The 19,728-nt window shown below is 39.3% G+C and overlaps 2 protein-coding genes across 2 annotated transcripts; one reads left to right on the top strand and one right to left on the bottom strand.

Moving 5' to 3' along the window:
- Positions 1 to 8,898: 8,898 nt before the first annotated feature.
- Positions 8,899 to 13,827, top strand: LOC146706526 (uncharacterized). Its single transcript, XM_085464708.1, has 6 exons — positions 8,899 to 9,118; positions 9,800 to 10,709; positions 10,978 to 11,074; positions 11,448 to 11,558; positions 12,007 to 12,173; positions 12,506 to 13,827. Exons 2-6 carry the CDS (start codon positions 9,802 to 9,804, stop codon positions 13,551 to 13,553), a joined length of 2,331 nt encoding a protein of 776 aa, XP_085320834.1. The 5' UTR covers positions 8,899 to 9,118; positions 9,800 to 9,801; the 3' UTR covers positions 13,554 to 13,827.
- A 1,136-nt stretch (positions 13,828 to 14,963) lies between these two features.
- LOC146706525 (uncharacterized) lies at positions 14,964 to 17,166 on the bottom strand. The gene is made up of 5 exons (XM_085464710.1): positions 17,064 to 17,166; positions 16,932 to 16,984; positions 16,746 to 16,824; positions 15,658 to 16,525; positions 14,964 to 15,549 (listed from the first exon to the last, which is right to left on the bottom strand). Exons 3-4 carry the CDS (start codon positions 16,789 to 16,791, stop codon positions 15,990 to 15,992), a joined length of 582 nt encoding a protein of 193 aa, XP_085320836.1. The 5' UTR covers positions 16,792 to 16,824; positions 16,932 to 16,984; positions 17,064 to 17,166; the 3' UTR covers positions 14,964 to 15,549; positions 15,658 to 15,989.
- Positions 17,167 to 19,728: the final 2,562 nt, after the last annotated feature.

Below are 19,728 nucleotides of genomic sequence, written 5' to 3'. Positions count from 1 at the left end.
CCTCTTCTAAGGTTGCTTGTTGTTCTTCAAGCTTGTCTTTGAGTTGTTTGGATGTTGCCTCCTGTATCAGCTTGTCCTTATGCATGTCTGCATTTCTCTGTTGGACCTCTTTGTGCTTGTCTTCTAACTGCTCGTTTCTTTTCTGGATTTCTTGGAGCGTGAGCTGCAAGTCTTCACGTATTTTGTCTTGTTGTTGTTTTTGTGCCTGCATTTGAGTGTTTTCACGCTTCAAGTTATTGAATTCCACCAAAATCCCTGTGAGCATCTGTGAGCAGCGTTTCTCCAACTTGTCCTTTTCTTCTTCCACTTTAGTTGCTTTGTCCTCCAGCTGATTACAAAACTCTTGCAGTTTTAGATTTTTAGACTCAAAGTCCTGGACAATATGTTTTCCTTCTTTCAGTCTTTCTTGTTGTTGCTCTTTCTGTTGAAGAAGGTCTTTATGTTGGCGCAGTGTTTCATCCAGGCTTTCTTTCAGCATTCGGTATTTTTCCTGCATGCTCTTCAGTTCGTGCTGCATGTCTCTTTGCTTTTTGTCATGCTCTTCCTTCTGTTGGAGGATTTCTTTCTTTTCTTCCACAGCTTCATGGAGCTGTCTTTGGAGGAGCTGATTCCTTCGGTCCATGTATTGGAGATCCCATTGTATCTTATCAGTCATCGTTTTCTTGTCTTGGAGCTGGTTGGTCATTTGTTTTAGTTCTGCACTCTATTGCTTGTTTTCTTTAATGAGGTGCACAATTTGCTCTCGGGTCTGAGCAAACTTGATTCCCCAGCCCTCATTAATAATTTTTATGTCCGGCTGGCGCTGTTGTCTGTCTTCCAGCTCTTTATTTTGGGCTTCCATTCGTCTACACTTGAATAGGAAGGTTAACAACAAACCTCCAAAACAACTGAATGTGAAACTGCACAACAGATTTGCTCCACTATCAAAGGACCCTGGATCTCTATCGGACAACCATCCATCTAAAAGTAGCGAAGTAAGGTCCGAAAATCTTTACTTTTCAGTAAAAGGCCACAGGGAATGCTCAAGGCTAGGCCTGAAACTCTGATTGTGGGTGACTCTGCCGTAAAGGATGTACAAAGGATGTGCGTTAAGAACACTAAAGTCCTCTGCTTTCCTAACGATATGGTCAACAACCTGAAGGAGAGAATTCTTCTTCTAATTGCAGATGAATATCCAACTGTGACAAACATTGTTCTGCATACAGGGTCAAACGATGTGTCCAAACAACAGTCAGAGGTTCTGAAACGGGACTTTACTGGATTATTAAATACTGTAAACTCTCTGAATGCAGCTGTATTCATCAGTGGACCTGTACCGCCGGTCAGAGGAGGAGACGAGAGATTCAGCAGGTTGTTTACACTGAATAAATGGCTTATATCAGCATGTGCTGACCACTCAGTGCATTTTATCAACAACTTTAATATTTTTTGGGAACGCAGGCATCTGTTTAAAGCAAATGGATTTAATTTTAACAAGTCAGGGGTGAAACTGTTCACCTCCAACTTGTTTTATTCCATACGTCATCCATCTGTGCTTGGTGCCAAGGCTGAGATAAACGAGGAGTTATCTCATAAAGAGGAACAAACAGTACTCCAACAACAGACAAAGCCCAGCAGAAACCTTGAGGAGGAGCTCCATCTGCCCCCACCCGGGAAGAGCCTCAGAAAGGAGACACATCTGAGACTAGAAGAGGGGTCCCTATTTGCCTCCAACTCTCTCAACAACACCAACGACCAGGACCAGGGACCACGATCTTCCCCAGTCCCCCAAACCCCTGACAGGCCATCACCCCCATCACCCTCCTCCCCCTCCCTTTCTCCCTCCTCCCCACACCTGAAATTCACTGAGGAGATGATGGAGCGGGTCAATGCTGGGCTCAGATCTACCCCCCGGCCCAATCCCTTTTTGTCCCCCATAAACCCCCCACCAGAGCAACCAAAGGTTCACCATCGAGCCCCACCCTCAACAGAGCAATCGAAGTCACATTGCCCAGCCTCGCCCCCCTTAGTTCCTCCTTACCACCTTCATGCTCTGTCCCTGCAGTCTGATGTGTGATGTGTGGAGGGTCCGGGCTGCGAAGATTATGGCAGTGGTGACTTTTCCCAGGAGAAGCTGGGACCCTGTTTACTAGAAGGTTTTAAAATCTCTGTACTTTCAGGTGACGGAAGGAGACATGTGGCCTGGTCAAAACACAGAGAGCTACACTCTAAAAGATCTTTAAATATAGTAAACATACCTTGTGTGCCACAGACTGCTCCCAAACACGAGGGGACAAGTAATGCCTCTAAAACACTTAAGTTGGCTTTATTAAACATTAGATCTCTAGCTGGGAAAACATTTTTAATTAATGATTTAATCACTGAGCACAGCCTTGATTTTATGTTTCTAACTGAAACTTGGTTGGACCAAAGTAACAGTGGAGCTGTTCTCATCGAGACGACCCCTCCTAACTACAGTTTTATCAGTGAGGCCAGGGTGAGCAGGAGAGGAGGAGGGGTCGCTGTCTTATTTAATGAATCATTTCAATGTAAGCAGCTATCTCCTGGAAGTTTTCAGTCTTTTGAATATGTGGCTTTACAGCTGAAGGCCCCATCCAAAGTTGTGTTTCTTAATCTTTACAGGCCTCCCAAATACTGCACAGACTTTTTTAATGACCTCAGTGAACTGCTGTCTGTGATCTGTGTTGATTTTGACTGTGTAATTATTGCTGGGGATTTTAACATCCATGTGGACAACCCTCAGGACAAAGGGACTAAAGACCTGAGTAACACTCTGGGCAACTTTGGGCTGACTCAGCATGTAACAGAGGCCACACATAATAGAGGACACACTCTTGACCTACTGATCTCCAAGGGCCTGAGCATTTCACACATTACTGTGTCTGATGTGGGCCTGTCTGATCATTACCGTGTTTTCTTTGAAAGTAAAATCTCAGCCCACACAAATATATCAACAGCAGTGATCACAAAACGGTGTATAACTGAAGACAGTAGTGAGATCTTTAACCAGGTCTTCCCATTAACACCTGATCTGTCCAGAGGGTCAGTCAATGAGCTCGTCAATAGCTTCAATGCAAAAATGTTAAATGTAATGGATACAATTGCTCCCATTAAGGTGAACGTTATCTCTGGAAGGAAAAAGTCTCCATGGAGAAACTCCACACTAGTGAAAAATGAAAAAAGAGAGTGTAGGAAAGCTGAGCGCAGATGGAGAAAAACAAACCTCCAGGTTCACTATGACATCTATAAAGAGAAACTTCACAATTATAATTTACAACTGAGGAGTGCAAGGAGGTCCTACTTCTCTGACATCATCACTAAAAACAGCCATAATGCTCGGGTCTTATTTTCTACAGTTGACAGGCTAACAATCCCTCCTGTGTCAGTGGCAGCTGAACTTCATTCAACCATGGCCTGCAATGACTTTGCCAAATTCTTCACAGAAAAAATCCAAAAGATTAGACAAGCAATTGGTACATCAACAGCAGATCCAGGATATGTACTGTGTCCACCAAAAAACTGTTTAAACACCATGAAACAGTTTGACCCTATTAACAGCAAAGACCTGGAGGACATCTTAGGTCAACTGAACTCCTCCTCTTGCTGTTTAGATGTCCTGCCAACAAGTTTTTTCAAAAAGGTCTCAAAGACTTTAGAGTCAGACCTGTTACAGATCGTCGACTTTTCCTTAATGTCAGGTGTGTTTCCGGAATCACTAAAAACTGCTGTAATCAAACCTATACTGAAAAAGGACAATCTTGACAAGACACAAATGAACAACTACAGGCCGATCTCAAATCTCCCATTTTTAAGTAAGATCATTGAAAAAGCAGTTTCTCAACAGCTCAGTTACTTCTTAAAACAGAATAACTGCTATGATGCCTTCCAGTCAGGTTTTAGACAGAACCACAGCACTGAAACCGCTCTGACCAAAGTGTTTAATGACATATGTCTGAATACAGACAGTGGAAAAATGTCAGTCTTAGTTTTACTGGATCTCAGTGCAGCATTTGATACAGTTGACCACAACATATTACTCAAACGACTGGAGAACTGGGCAGGTCTCTCAGGAACTGTACTAAACTGGTTCAAAACATACGTAGAAAACAGGAAATACTTTGTATCAATAGGTAACTTCACATCTGAGCAGACAAGTATCACATGTGGAGTTCCCCAAGGTTCCATCTTGGGACCCCCTCTGTTTAACATCTGCATGCTCCCACTAGCACAGATTATAAAGAACAACAAAATAAACTATCACAGCTATGCAGATGACACACAAATATATATCACAATGTCACCAGGAGACCGAGGCCCTGTACAGGCTCTTGGTAAATGTATTGAGGAAATTAATGACTGGTTGTGCCACAATTTTTTCCAACTAAACAAAAACAAAACTGAAGTAATAGTCTTTGGTGCCAAAGAAAAACGATTACAGGTCACCAGAGAACTTCAATCTATACACCTAAAAACCACAAACCAGGCGAGAAATTTGGGTGTAGTGATGGATGCAGACCTAAACTTAGAAAAACACATTAAGACAATAACAAAGTCAGCTTACTATCACCTCAAGAATATATCAAGGATAAAAGATCTGATGTCTCAACAGGACCTGGAAAAACTAGTCCATGCATTCATCTTTAGTAGGCTTGATTACTGTAACAGCATCTTTACAGGTCTACCTAAAAAATCAGTCAGACAACTACAGCTCATTCAGAACTCTGCTGCTCGAGTCCTCACTAAGACCATAAAAGTGGACCACATCAGTCCAGCTCTGAGGTCTTTACACTGGCTGCCTGTCCGTCAGAGGATAGACTTTAAAGTTCTGATGCTGGTCTATAAAGCTCTGAATGGTTTAGGACCAAAATACATCAGTGACCTCCTGACCCGGTATGAACCTTCCAGATCCCTCAGGTCATCTGGATCCAGTCTTTTATCAGTTCCCAGAGTCAGAACCAGACACGGAGAAGCTGCATTCAGCTTTTATGCTCCTTATATCTGGAACAAACTCCCAGAAAACCTCAGATCAGCTGAAACACTCAGTTTATTTAAATCCAGGTTGAAGACTCACCTGTTCTCAGCTGCATTTGAATAAAGCACCAAATCCACACTTTTAAGCTTAAATTTCAAAACTAACATTTTAACTACTGATTTTATCTACTGTTCTGATTTTATCTGTTTTGATTTTATATACTGTTTTGTTTGTTTGTTTGTTAATTAGTTTGTTTGTTTGTTTGATTGTTTTAATCAATTTTAAATCATGCTTTTTATTTGTTTTTGTTTCTAATGTCTCTGTAAAGCACTTTGAATCACCTTGTTGTTGAATTGTGCTATACAAATAAACTTGCCTTGCCTTGCCTTACACTTGTCCTCCAGTTGAAGTTTCTCTTCTCCAATTTGTTGCATTTTTTTCTGGAGATGGTAGTTTTCCTTCCTACTCTCCTCTAATGCCCTTTGGAAGGATGAGACGACGCCATTTGGGGAAATTGGCCGGCCACGCCAGGAAGGAGAGGCGGCGTAATCTTTTTGAATTGGTTGTTTTTTTTCTTGGAAACATGTTGGAGTTGATTAATTAAGAAATTAATTGTCACAAACATCCCTAATATTATATAACAGACAACAGAAAACAAGACAGTTTTTTTTCTACGCAATAGAACTACAATACAAGTTTGTTTTAATTATCCTACTTTTTATAAAAGATAACATTTAGGAAAGAATATGCATTTAATTAAAAAACTCTATTCATCTAAAGGGTAACAAAAAGGGGGAGCTTCCTGCTCGAAAATGAAATGTCCCCATTTTTCTGGGCGTGGGTGCTTAACTAGTTAAAAAGAACACAAACAAACAAACATCTGTCTCCTATTTTTTATGTCACACAGGAAAGAAGCTTCAATATCTGATGAGAAGACATTAATTTGTTGGTGTTTGTGGTGTTTGGTGCAGTTTTCTTGTTTTCTGGGTTGTTGTTTATTTACAGGGGAGATGAAGATCTCTAACAAGTTGATTTGTTCACATTTGCACATCTTAATTTTTGAGAGGAACGTGTTTGTTGAGTTTGTACACTATATGTATGTAAGGCAACCGTTTCCTTTTTCAGTATTTTGTGAGGTGCATTTTTCTCTGTTTTAACAAAAAACAGACAAAAAAGACATTTAAGTCGACCTAAGATGATTTGTTTAAATTTCTACATGGTCTTACTGAGGTGATGCAAAGTGAAACATGCTTTCTTCTTTTTTGGTAATGTGCTGGAAAAGCTTGAAAATGGACCTTGAATGTGCTTAAACAGTGCTTGAATTTGACCCTGAAAGATGTGCATGAACCCTGATATTAATAAAAGGTTGACCTAACTGATCAAATAAAGTCTGTGCGGTTTAGTTGTTCCACTCATATTAAACCAAATGATGGTGTGGCGGCCTGTTCTAGTGTGAACTGAGAGAGGGTTTGAATGTAAGAGAGAGGGGGGGGAGGAAAAGGAGACCTAAAATGTAACCCCTGCAGCTCGACTGAGGAGGTGAGTTACATTAGTGCTTCCTCTTTATTAGAAAGCGGTTTGAGTGAATTAGAAGTCTTGTTTTTTTTGGAGGATATACTCATTAGTCATGCTAGGCATCCATCTGAACTCTATCAAAATAAAGGTGTATTTTAACTCATTTAAATTGTTTCTAATACCAGAGATATAGGACTATACAAAGTAGCTGCTGACATCTAAAACGACAGCACACTTATTGTGTCTTTCTTCACCTCATCACTTTTTTCTGTGTGTGTTTTTCTGTTGATGCCTTTCAAACAAAACTAGCCATGATATTTTCCACCTTCCTCCTCTGACAATTAATATCAGTTAACCCCAGATGTCTCATGCAGATATCCTAATTCTGTGTATGGTAATCTTGCACCATTAAACTGTTAGTGAATGAGGCAACAATAAAAGTGGGAAACGTGCATTAGCAGATCAAGTGGTGCCTGCTTATTTCCTGCTTTATGTGAGCTTCTGCTGTAGTTTATTATGTGCTTTTAGCCCCAAGAAACCAGCCTTTTACTGTGGCGCACAATAAGATCTTCTGATGTTTGGTGTCATCTTCCTGTGATCTCCTGTGAACAGGTGGATTAATTCACTTCAAGTTTATGTATGTAGCACCAAATCACAGCAGGCGCTGAACACTGTAAAGACTCTAGAATAATTATGGAGGCACATTTAAAGCTCCTATCCTTCTGTCCCACATACCTAAAAGTTAGTTATATGATAAATAGCCCCGTGTTTGTTTACTTGATTTGTAAAATGCAAAGTGGTGACTTTTTCTTTTCAAGTACGTCCTCATATGGAGACAGTTTTTTTTAATGGCATAAAACAAGTCATTGTTTACAAAAATTAGTACATTTTATTGGGCAGAATGAGGTAAACAGTGAAGTATGAGAAAACAGAGCACGTCTCCGGAGACTATGGCAACTAGAATTATTGTATACGTGTGTGTATTAAGGACTGACACAGACAAAGAATGAATCAGACAATGAAGCAATGTCCTTTTTAAATGTTTATTAAAACCATTCAAGTATTGAGTCATGAATAAAACAGCAACCTCTGATCTGCTAATTGGGAAACAGAGGATGTCAGTGTATTTTTCAGTGCTAGTTGTCCAAATTGAGTAAGAGGACTTTACATTTGAATAGATTCGATTACAAGTTATATTTGGTTTTAATTGAATGAGTTTAATTTGATTTAAATCAAGCCAATTCACAACATATAAACTTGAAATATATGGTAAGATAAAGGTTGTGCAATAATACAGAGAAAGCCCCAATCAAATGATCCCCTATGAGCAAGAACTTGGCAACAGTGGGAAGGAAAAGCTCCATTTTCGGCAGAATCAGAATCAGGGAGGGGCCATCTGCCTCCACCGGTTGGGGTAAGAAAATGAAACTAAACTATAGGAAGACAAAGAGGAAAGATGTTCATGATATATATGAAACTTTCCGCTAGCCCTGACTAAAATATTGTTTTTGACAGGAAAGTATTGTTTCATTCATTTTTATTCCACGAGGTGGACAGCAGGAATAGAACAAACCAGATACTAAGAAAAAAAGTATATAATGAAATATTCTCGATATGCTAAAATTCCCACTGAGACTGGATAAGATTATTCTAAAACTGGCAAAAAATACAATTCTCTTCATGCACAAAAATCCCACCACTGGGCCCATCACATCCCAGCCCAGTTCGCATTCTGCATTGGAGTCCGTCGCTCGATACCACCGCGGCCAGTAGCGGTTCTTTAAACGGGCGACACGGGCGGTTGCCCGGGGCGGCATCTTGGTGGAGGGCGGCATCATGGGCATCGGCGAGAAAAAAAAAAAAAAAAAAAAAAATTGCTTGTACTCATGCTGCCCCGACGTCAGCCAGCGCATATTGGGAATGGTACAGGCACCGATCGGTTTTCTATCACCCATTTGCTGGGAGTAAGGGCGCCCTCCGTTTGCGAGGTCGCCTGCTGCTTGCGGCACAGGGAGGAGAGGGCGGGGCGGCGGGGGATTCTCTGGCTGACCATCATCCCGGAAGCTGCCCTGGCTTATAGCCATGGCGACCCTCTCCCAACATGGCTGCACCCAGTGAACAACAATGAGACACTAGTGACAAATGCAGGCAGTGGTGTACATCTGCCCTGATGTCAATCACATGCGTTGTCTCCTACTGTCGCCGTTCCTGCTGTCGGGACTGGGTCACCACATCACGCTGACCGGTCTCCAGACGAGGCATCGCACCCCCCACGATCACGCAGCGGCTCTCTCTTTTCCACCTGGCCTTCATGCGTTCCTCTTCCAATCTAGGGCCTGTCTCCTTCCAGTGCTCAGCTTGCTTCCTTTTAATACGACCTTTAAAAAGCTGAAAGGACACCTATGGACGGACGATCTGATTTCCTCGTGTCAGCATTGTTCCCACATCATCATAATTAATGTTGTTCCAGGTTCAACATTGCAAGTGACCAATCACCTTCTTGTGACGTCATTCCTTTGCGACTTCGAAATACCCGCCTTCGAGTATTTCGAAATACAAGTGAAGAAGCGAAAAACCGCCGCCTGTCCGCCGAATTTGAAGTCAATTTAGGATACTTTCCTTTAATAAACGGTAAGCATTATACATATGTTCCTCACTTGGCTTGCTGTTTGTTTGCTAGCGATAGGCTACTTGACGACAGCATTAGCTAACCAGTGTTCTCTAGACCAGCGTTCCCCAACTTTTTGGGTGTTTCGTGGCCCGGGGGTTGGGTCAGGCAAAATTGCAGTAGCTCCCCTGATCATTTTACAAACATAAGTGAAGAGAATCTGGACTAAAAGGCCTAGACTTATGGTTGTGTGCTGAATCTATGAATCAAACTATCACCTGGAAACATAATTAACTGGTCCATAGCTGTGAAACTGGACATGAGTTCTTGATTCTATGGAGATTAACAGTAATCCAGAAATTTACAAATTTGTCCCAGGGACATCGCGTAGATGTTGTCCCTGGGACATCGCGTAAATGTTGTCCCTGGGACATCGCGTAAATGTTGTCCCTGGGACATCGCGTAAATGTTGTCCCTGGGACATCGCGTAAATGTTGTCCCTGGGACATCATGTTAAAGTTGCCAGAGACATACCATATGAAAGTTTAGCTTCTTTTAGCCCCTGTTTGTTTTATATTATTTTATATATATATTTTTTTTTAATATTATATTTAATATTTACATTGTATTGCAAAAAACCCCACAACAAGTTAAAATGAATTAATGAATATTGACTAATTAAACCTTCGTTATTTTTCCACCAGAAATGGACGACATAATTAGAAGAAGTGTTCTGAATGACGAAAAAAAAAGAACTGGAAAAGACACACAACTTTGTGTGCATGTGTCACAATGCCAGGAGGACCCATTCAGTGTTGTGTTAGAAAAATTGAACTCATTAACCCTTCATGGACATTATAAATGTTTAAATGTTGCCTCAGGTAAAGACAGGAAAAGAGACTATTACAAATTCAACTGCATCAGAGCTGGGAAAAAAAGTCGAAACAGCTACAGAGCAGTGGGCTGTAAGGCCTATGTTTCATTTAAAGTACTCAAATGTTGGAAAGACCACACAGTCATCGTGCAGCGTACATATGATAAGCATGATGGGCATGATCCTTCGGACCCAAAAGACGCACATTTCAACAATATTTCCAGTGATTTGAGGAGGAAGATTGAGGAACTGCTTTCCCTTAGAACTAAGCCAGCCATCATACTAACCGAATGTCATAAATGGGCCAAAGAACATGGACACAGAGATCTTCACAACAGAGAGCATTTTGTCACACCACGTGACATTGACAGTGTTAGAACCTGCATGATGAGGAAGAAGCACTTTAACTGTGGAGACAGTCAAAGTGTACATACCTTACTTAATGGAAAACATCAAGAACATGTTCTCTTCTATCAACCATACACATCTGACCAAGAACTAATGATTGTTTTGCAGACACCTGTAATGAAATCAAACATGGAGAACTATGCAAAACAGTTAGTATTTGTTGACACCACGCACTGCGTTAACCAGTATTCATTTCCCTTATTCACACTTGTTGTAAGAGATGATCATGGGCATGGAGTCCCTGTGGCCTATGCTATTGTCAGCAACGAAAGTCAGAAAACCCTGGAAACTGTTCTTGGAATAGTTTGTGAGCATTTCCCAACTTCCCCGAGGTAAATAATACATTGACAGCTATTGATTTTGAAATAATTCCTTTTCAAAAAAGTTATAACATGCCAGAATCTAATGCTATAGCTGCAGCATGGGCTGCAAAAAACTTTCCTTTCCAGTTGTTAAAGTTATTCCTATAGGCTGTATGCAGTATTTTATATATCTACTTGTGAGTTGAAATGTTTAATTTGGCATTGAAGTGGTGCTTTGAGATAGCAAAAACATTTTCATACTGTTTAATCTCATTTAGTGTTTTCTTTTTTTCTGTAGAGCATTTATGGTTGACAAAGACTTTGCGGAAATAAATGCTTTGCAGAAGGTTTTTCCAGAGTCAGCTATCCTTCTATGCTGGTACCATGTCTTGCAGGTAAACCACATTGTTTTCTTTTCACGTTGTCTAAGATGCACCTGAAACACATTTTTACAACAGGGTCCTGTTGTCATGATTTGCCTCATTGTGATATTCACCTACTCAGGTTAATGAATATAAAGGGATAAAATGTTGAGTGACTATGTCCATCCATTTAAGACCACAGTGCACTCATCTTCTGGTGGCTGCTTCCCAAAGCTCTTTTTGACATTTAAAAATATGTTTGCCTGGTTGATTTCTGTAATGCACAGGTCCTCTTGTCCAGTGAGTGACAAAGTTATTTTTGGACGTCAGCTTTCTTTTATGCTTTTTGTACAGCTGCTCCTCTGTCTCTCTCTCCAGATTAACTTTTTTTCTCTTACATTCACAGGCTGTTAATCGATGGCTTTCAAAATCAGAGTCCGGGGTCCATGGGCTTTCTAACACCCAAAAGAGAAATGAAATCATTTCTTTCTTTTGTAAGCTGAAAGCTTGCACATCTGTAAGTGTAATTTGTCTATTTCACATTTTGATTTCTTGATTACACTAAGAGCATAATAACTTTCAGTTGCTAAAAAAAGTTACAGAGAGATACAAAATAGATTTTTGAAACAATTTCTAAAACTGGCTTCTTATCTTGCTTATCAAAACAAGTACTTAAGCTGTGCAGACCATCATTGTGTCACCCACTGTGCAGTAGAACTTGTGAGTGGGATTCTTTCACAGACAGATGCTGAAACCAAATATGCTTATAGGTTTAGTGTTCCTTCTTAGCCATTGTAAGGGAAGAAATAATTGCTTCTTAATACAAAAACACGACATATTATTAATAACTTAAAATTCTTAATGTTATTCAATAAAAGGAAAAGGGCTTCAATACATAATATTAAAGATTTCAATAGGTCTGTTAAATGGATTGAAATATATTCTGTTGCATCCAATTCTCTTAGGAGGACGACTTTAAAGCCACATCAGCAGAGTTCTGCCAGACATTTAAGCAATACCCTTTGGTGTGCCAGTATTTTCAGAAGCACTGGGAAGGCATTGGCCACATGTGGTGTGACTACGGCCGTCGCTTCAGTCACGCTCGTTCTGAAACAAACAATGTGATTGAAAGGTATGATTTATTATTTTGACCTCATTCAATTGTATTGCTGAAAAAAAGATATTATGCTTTAATCCAAGAGGCTAAACTGAGTAGGTTCGTCATGTCATTGCCAGAACAGGTTTTAGGCAAATCCTTTAAATTCTAGCAGCGTTTTTTATGTTATCACAACAAAAAACAGAGTAGGTGGATTTGCCTAAATCAGCTAAACCGGCACAGAGCATTCCTTTATAAAAGACGTGTGCAATAGGTATTCCAATTTTTTAAAAAATAATACAGTCTTGATTAAAACTTTAAATTCCTTCAATTACAGTTACTAATCATTTCAAATAACTGTTTTTCAGATTTTTCCACCGCCTGAAATACCAGTTTTTATCTGGCTACAAGAATAGGCGTCTGGATGATCTGATTGAAGTGCTCCTAGGGAAGGCCGACGACTACTTCTCAGTCATAAAAACCCTGCAAGATGTGGGCCGCATGAAAAACAGGTTTGCTGACCCCTTGTCTCAAGTTTCAGAGACTGCTTCAAGACTGATGGAAAGTGGTTGGGCTCTTAAAATTACAGTCAAGAACAGCCATGGAGTTAATGCATATCAAGTCCCATCTGAGTCAAGAGAAGACATGGTGTATGACGTCTGCCCTGTTGAGTCCTACTGCAACTGTACATATGGCTTACGAGGACTTCTTTGCAAGCATCTAGTGTTACTTGCAAAATTAGCAGAGGCTGACAATGACATCTATCCAAACATGGAAACAGACATTTCTACCTTGGCAAGAATTGCAGTGAAAGAAAGGCATTACTTTGTACACTGTGAGGACTTGAAAGTGATAAAAATGCCAAGTTTGTTTGGAAATCTGTGTTTTTTTGCATCGGCTGAAACACTTCAGTGCACTTGTTGTACGTTCTCTCACTATAACACATGTGCTTGCCTGAAGGTGGCTTGTAGCCATTTTAAAAAAATGAAAAACTCTCTGAAAAGTCCTCTATCAACTTTGAATGACACTCCTGTAGTTGAAAGCACAGACAAAAAATGCACAGAAGATGCAGTTGGAAAACTAAATGCTGTTTTAGACACAGTTAAACAGTGGGCATTCATTCCAGAGGGTATTACTCCAATGATAGATGAACTGCATACAAATGTCTTAAAAACAAAACAAGTAGGCAAAAGTATATGCCAGTACGAAATAAAGACGACAGAGAATGCACGCAAAATTAGGCCATTGTATTCTAGCAAGAAACGTTCGGCCAGCATCGACATTCCAACAGTCTGTGAAAATGAATGTGAACAGTCGATAACCACTGAAAGAGAGACATCCTCTGGAGAAAATGAAAACCTTTTGGAATACAAAACAAAAAAGAGAAGAGTTAAAGCTAAGTATATGCATAAGTAGACTTTTGTGTGACATTTCAAAGGGACTGCATCCATTACTTCTGTTTATTGAAACCTAAAGCTGAATAGCTGTCTTAACTTTCTGCCAAGGAACAGTTGAAAAGAAATTGTTTGGTCTCTCAAGCAGTTGTTATTTATGTGTGTTATTCATTACTTTGGCTTGGTTGCTGTTTTTGATACAAATTCATCTGTGCCCATTGTAATATTTTCATATGTTACTATTTTTATATTGCTATGCATTATAAATAAAGGATTACTTATTACTATTAAAGGTCTGCATTTGTAATTGTTGGTATTATTTATAAAATATGCGCTCTTAAGTTTTTTGCTCCATAAAACGATACCTGTCACTTTTTGGACATAGAGTATCAGCTGTTGAGAATCCTGGCTCATACAAAATAGAAGTAAAAGGTTTCAACATCCAGCCTTTTTATGATTAAATACAAAGTGTAATAACAGAGTTATTGGGGTGTGATTTTGTTAATAGTTAGTCTTAAGTATAAGTTTAATAGTAATGAGTAAGAAAATATAGCCAGAATAATGGAATGAGACTAACACCTGACCTCACACTGAGATTTGGTATGAAGTGGCATGTTTGTGCTAATGCTGACATTGGGGCTCAGAGTTCCTCTGTGTGTATATATTTGTGAACGTTAACTTGGCTAATGTCCAAGGGTTTGACTGCTTTCCTGTTGGATTGTATCACAAAGAACAGGGATAAGAGCACCAGTGGCCGTGCACACCCTCATCTCTCTCCTTCACCCGATCATTAGTGTTGGAAACCGGCATTAGCTCAGAGTAGATTAGACTTCAGTATATGCAAGTGATTTGATTTTATGATTATTTGATTCAGTTTTTTCTGTGTTCAAGCTCAATTACTTTAATAAAATATGTTGAATTCAAACAAATAAATAAACAAATAAACTGTGGACATTACCCTTTTAAACCTTTCTGAAACAAGACAGGTAAAAACCAGTGTATAAAAGTTTACATAGGTATAAATAGCTCTAACACTTTACTCCAGCCTGGCGTCCACACATGTGGACATCACATTTTGGGTTATTTAGACCAAAATACTAAATCTTGATCAACAAGTGCCTGATATACAGTTATGAGGACATTATACTGCAACTGTTCTATCGAAATTTCAAATTAATGTCCTCATATGTGGCTCTCATTTTTCTCAGAAACAAAAATTAGGTAAAAAAAACAAAACCTGGTAATTCTTTCTTTTTACATTCATCGGGTTCCAATCGGCCCAAATATCAAAGAGAAATTAAAAATGCATGCCATGGAAGATTTCGGGTCTTAGGGGGTTAAAATGACCAGACCCCTCCGGCCTGTTTTCCAGGCCACTAAATTAAACCCAGTCAATTACCAATTGAACAGAATAAAAACCTACGAGGTCCACTAATAGTCCAAAAGTCCAAATCTTTAATAGAAAAGACAGGCAGAACTCAAACAAACAATAATCCAAACGAGGAGCATATATAAACACTGGAAAGTAAATAATTATAAGTTATTAAATCAGACTAATTAAATACAGTAAAACTAATAAGGGAAGATGAACACACGGGAAATAAAAATAACAGTGTAAACATACCAAAACTCAAAATAAAACAGGAAAGTTACTACAAACCGAGTGTGACACAATTACATTCATATTGAAACATATGTGATAATTTTCTTTCTTTGTAGCATTTTTAAGATATGTGTTAGAACAGTCATTATGCTGTTTGGATTAGGAACCAATCATTTTTGCCAAATAGTTAACACAAACTTAGAACAACAATGAACAATTTTCAAGATTCTGATTTACAGAACAAACAAAAGTCACAAAAGGTTTCATTATTTAAGAGACAAGATCAAGTTTTTCACACAGGAATGAAATGACAGAATCCAGTGCAGCGGGGCCAAAGGTGTGTGTCAGCAAACTGAAGGTTGAGGAATCAGTCAGCTCATGTTTAAGATTGTGTTGGATTTTGAGAAGAGTCTGTCTGTTATTAGAAAGTAAGATTAACAATGTTACACCAATAACCCAAATACGGGGAAATGACAAATAATACCAAAAAAGATACAACTTTCATATTGTTTTACTAACTTACTTTGTCATATCAGCACTTGAATGGTCGATGCCTTTACAGACCATGTCTGTTGTGACATCGCAGGCCAATCTTCCGGCAAACCCGAGGGCTAGCTCCCCAGCCTCCTCTTCACTCAGAACACTAAACACTGTTACTTTAGTTTTGGCCTTCTTAGGCCTGTCAAGAATCATTGCGGGCAGTTTGGCTTTACGGCCCTAAAAAAGAAAAAGTGCAAACACCAAAAGAGCAGAGAGAGACACACACACACGCGCACAAAGTTAAATGCTTTTGTTTACATGGTGTAATTGTGTATATGTTGCAGCAAATGCACAATTTCCAGCCACATTGTCACTTCATTGATACGAGTAACCCGGATTTATTTCAGGTGACATCAAAATCACGAAATGTATATCTACCCCAATCAAACCTCTGAAAACATGAACTGACATGTTCTCTGCGTTGATTCTGCGCTTGATCTCGTCTTCTGTTATTGTGTAGGTTTTCTTTTTTGAGCTTGGTACAGATAAGCGACCATGCACTCTGTAAACTGTACTAGTTCCTTCTGAATCAGTTTGGAATTCTGTATCTGCATCGATCCTGTCAACATCATCAGCAGCAGCATTATCTGTACTCAGACTTGTGCCGTATACTTCTGTTTCTTTTTCTTTGTCTTCAGTCTGTGTACCTTCATCTCTGACTGTCAGTCTTCCTATCTCACTGTTACTTGTCGATTTGCTGCAGATGTTCTCTCCCTTAGGAACTTTTCCTTTGTCATTTGCTGCCTGATGCTTTCCCTGATGACATTCTTCACTGGCTACTTCTATTGCTCCTCCTGTATAGCCACCCACTATGCTGCACAACTCCTTTCCCTCTGCTGTGCTGCACTGTGCTGTTACATAAAGAAGAATGATATAAACAGCACTATATCAATTTAATTGTGAAGAGAAATCCCCACAATACGACACAGTTATGTCTAAAATAGTTTTGTGTAAAAACTGGATCTTGAAACGTCCACTTTAATTACACAGTCCTGGTGTGCAAAGGCAAAATTACGAAAAAAAAATTCACTTTAAACATTTTTGGACATGTTTAGTTATATTGTGACTTACTCTCACAGAAGATACAGATGCCACAAACAGACTTTGAACAACGCATGTGCTTGTATGCACCACATTTCTGGCACTGCACCTGTGAATTAAAAAAAAAAAAAGAAGAAGAAATAAACAAACAAAAAACAAATGAACAAAGTCCATTAAATAAACAATCTATATGGCTAAGGACATGTCATAGTGTACCCGGTCTTTGGCTGCAATCACACACCAGCACTGACTGCACTTCCTAGTTCGATCTGCAAAATATAATTTGTTTAAGTACAAGTTACATTTTCCAATGTTAGAGAAAAAGAAGGCAGCTAATTTTATCTTTACCTATTGAGGAAAATAAGTAGTGGCAAAGTCGGGACCTGAGCTTTGTGATTTCAGTGTTGTACTCCTCCACTTGTGTTTTACCGTCAATGAGAGATTGGGCAAACTAATAATTGACGAAGAAAAAAAAAAAAAAAAAAAAAAAAAGAACAAAAAGAATTAGATTAACAAAGAAATGTTTGTTTGTTTGGTTTACATTAATTAATTTCTATAGTGTGTACAAAACAAATCAAGACCACAGACTCAACACGCACCACTAAATTTTTGGTGTTCTTTATCAGTTGGCCAAGACAGAAATGTTTTAATCTGTGTGCATTGCTTTTGAACAAGTCTTTACACAGAAAAGGTTTCAGAAAGGTATTTTTCAGGTTCTTCTGACAAGGCTTCAATTTTGGAAAATGCTGTTTGTTTATAGTGGCAACTTATAAACTGTTGGGGGAAAACTCTGCAAAAGACCCAGGAGAAATAAAGACACAATGAGACAAAGTTACTTTCTTTATCAAACGTGTACACGGGTGAGCTGCTAAGAACAACTCACAACATGTACAGAGGCTGGGCACTTTTTATAGGAAAGACAGTGAGAACAGGATAAGAAAATACAAAACAAATAAAATAAACAACTCCATATGTGGCGCTAGTCTCGTCAGCAGAGAGCTGGGAGAAGGCTGTGAGAGATAAAACAATCTAAAACAATATGTCCCAGAAACAAGATGTGTTTGCTGGGAAAGTCTAAAAAGATAATTCTAAACTAATCTAACCATAGGCAGAGGGCAGACAAAAGGCATCTTTGTACATTTAAAAGAAGGTAAAAAAACATAGAATCATTTTTCCTGTAACATTCCCTCCTGTTTTAACTTATTTTAAATGTATACAACAATTGTCTGTGAAGGTTATTTATTAAGTATCTTAAGCAATTTTTTAATTTTCAAAATGTCAGCATAGCAGAAATGGAAGTCATTTGGTCTAAAGAATAAAACAAAAGAAAATAATAAAAAGAAAAACATAGTAAATGAAAATCATAGTAATTGAAATAACAAGTGGAATAAACAAGAAAAAATAATAAAACTAAAACTACAAAAAATAAAAGATAAAAACCTTATATTTTAAAACGAAAACTACAAAAAATAAAAGGATGAAAACTAAAATGAAAACTTTGTATTTAAAAATGATGAAAACCTAATATGTAAAATGAGAACTTCAAAAAATACAAGGATGAAAACCTTATATTTAAAATGATGCAAACCTTAAATTGAAAACTTTATATGAAAAATGATGAAAACTTCATATTTAAAATGAAAACTTCAAAAAATAAAAGGATGAAAACCTGCATAACCTACTAATGTTTTAATCAGTGCGTGATCACTTGACAAGTCATTTTTAAACACCACGTCATTCATTAGCAGTTATTACAAGTTCTCCTCTAACAGAATTTCAACGGGATGCTGTTCTTCTTCAGGCACGGCAACATAAGCAGTCATTGTAGTTGTTATCATCTTTGAAATCATTACTCTTAGGCATGGCAACACACACAACACTAATATGAGCAGTGCTATCATGATGAGACCTAGAAGGAAAAATGGCTTTGCTACAGCAGCCAGCCATGAACCGCTGAACAGCCAGTCCAGCCAGCCTTGTGCTGTAGCTGCTCCAGGTGTGTGGTCAGTGACATATTTTTGCAGAGCGGTCAAATTCTGCAAAGCTTCATAAATGTCCCCTCCAGTTTCGTATCCATCAGGGATAAAAGTGCAACATGTTTCCCCGATCAGCTTGCAAACTCCTCCTTGTGATGCTGTTAGCAGGTCTAGTGTCAGTCTGTTCTGCAGCACCATCGTTCTGATGGCCTGCTGTTCTCCTGCTAAGGCCGTTCCCAGGGCCTTAGTTAAGTTGATGTGTCGTAGCAGAGCATATCGGTTGATTTCCACGTGATCCCGCACCTCGGCAACTCCAATGCCGGGGATCAAGCTCTGTAAGAATTTCACTCATCCTCAGATGCGAAACTCTGGTTCCTTTACTGCTTGGTGCCGTCCGTGCACATCCTGTCTGGTAATGAGTCTTTGTTTGTAGTATCATTCGGTAGCTGTAGTTGGAGCGACAGTTGAGGCTCATCAGTGTCGCGTTACTGGCACAGGTTTCGTTGAGTGAACAGTCCATACACTTCCTCTCGTTCCTCGGTGGGCAGAAAGTGTATATGTATTTGCATAGCAGTCAGTTTTATTATTCAAGTAAGCTGTAGTGTTCATAAACTGCCACCAGAAATTAGTGGCATAGCCATGGGGAAACTTGGTGTACTTTCCTTTGTCATACAGTGTCTGCCTTTTCTCCATATAACGTGACTTGTTGTCCCTCACGGAAGCAAAGGTGAGGAGCCCGGCCATGGTCAGGGCCGCTGCAGTTGTTAAGAGCCACCACCTCATGACGACGGGACACACCCTCCTGTCGCGAGTAGACCCCCCGGCCAGGAAAGCTGACCCCTCCACCGGGCGAGATCACAACAAGTGGGCAAGCCTGCCGTCAGCTGTGTTTAGATGGCTTCACTGACTCGCCTGCAGTGAGTCTGATGGATCCAGGATGGTCGTTCCGCAATTTTGCAAGCTCCAGTTTTTCCTTTGGAGCACTTTGATCAGAACCCAGTCACCGGGCTGTGATCTGCAAGACACTTGATAGACAT

This window comes from Copadichromis virginalis, linkage group LG7, assembly GCF_057382275.1.
Source record: "Copadichromis virginalis isolate Kocher_CV1m ecotype Utaka linkage group LG7, C_Virginalis_male_GT1.1, whole genome shotgun sequence".
Taxonomy (NCBI): domain Eukaryota; kingdom Metazoa; phylum Chordata; class Actinopteri; order Cichliformes; family Cichlidae; genus Copadichromis; species Copadichromis virginalis.
Note: the sequence above shows the minus strand (reverse complement) of the source record. Positions and strands in the feature narration are given on the sequence as shown.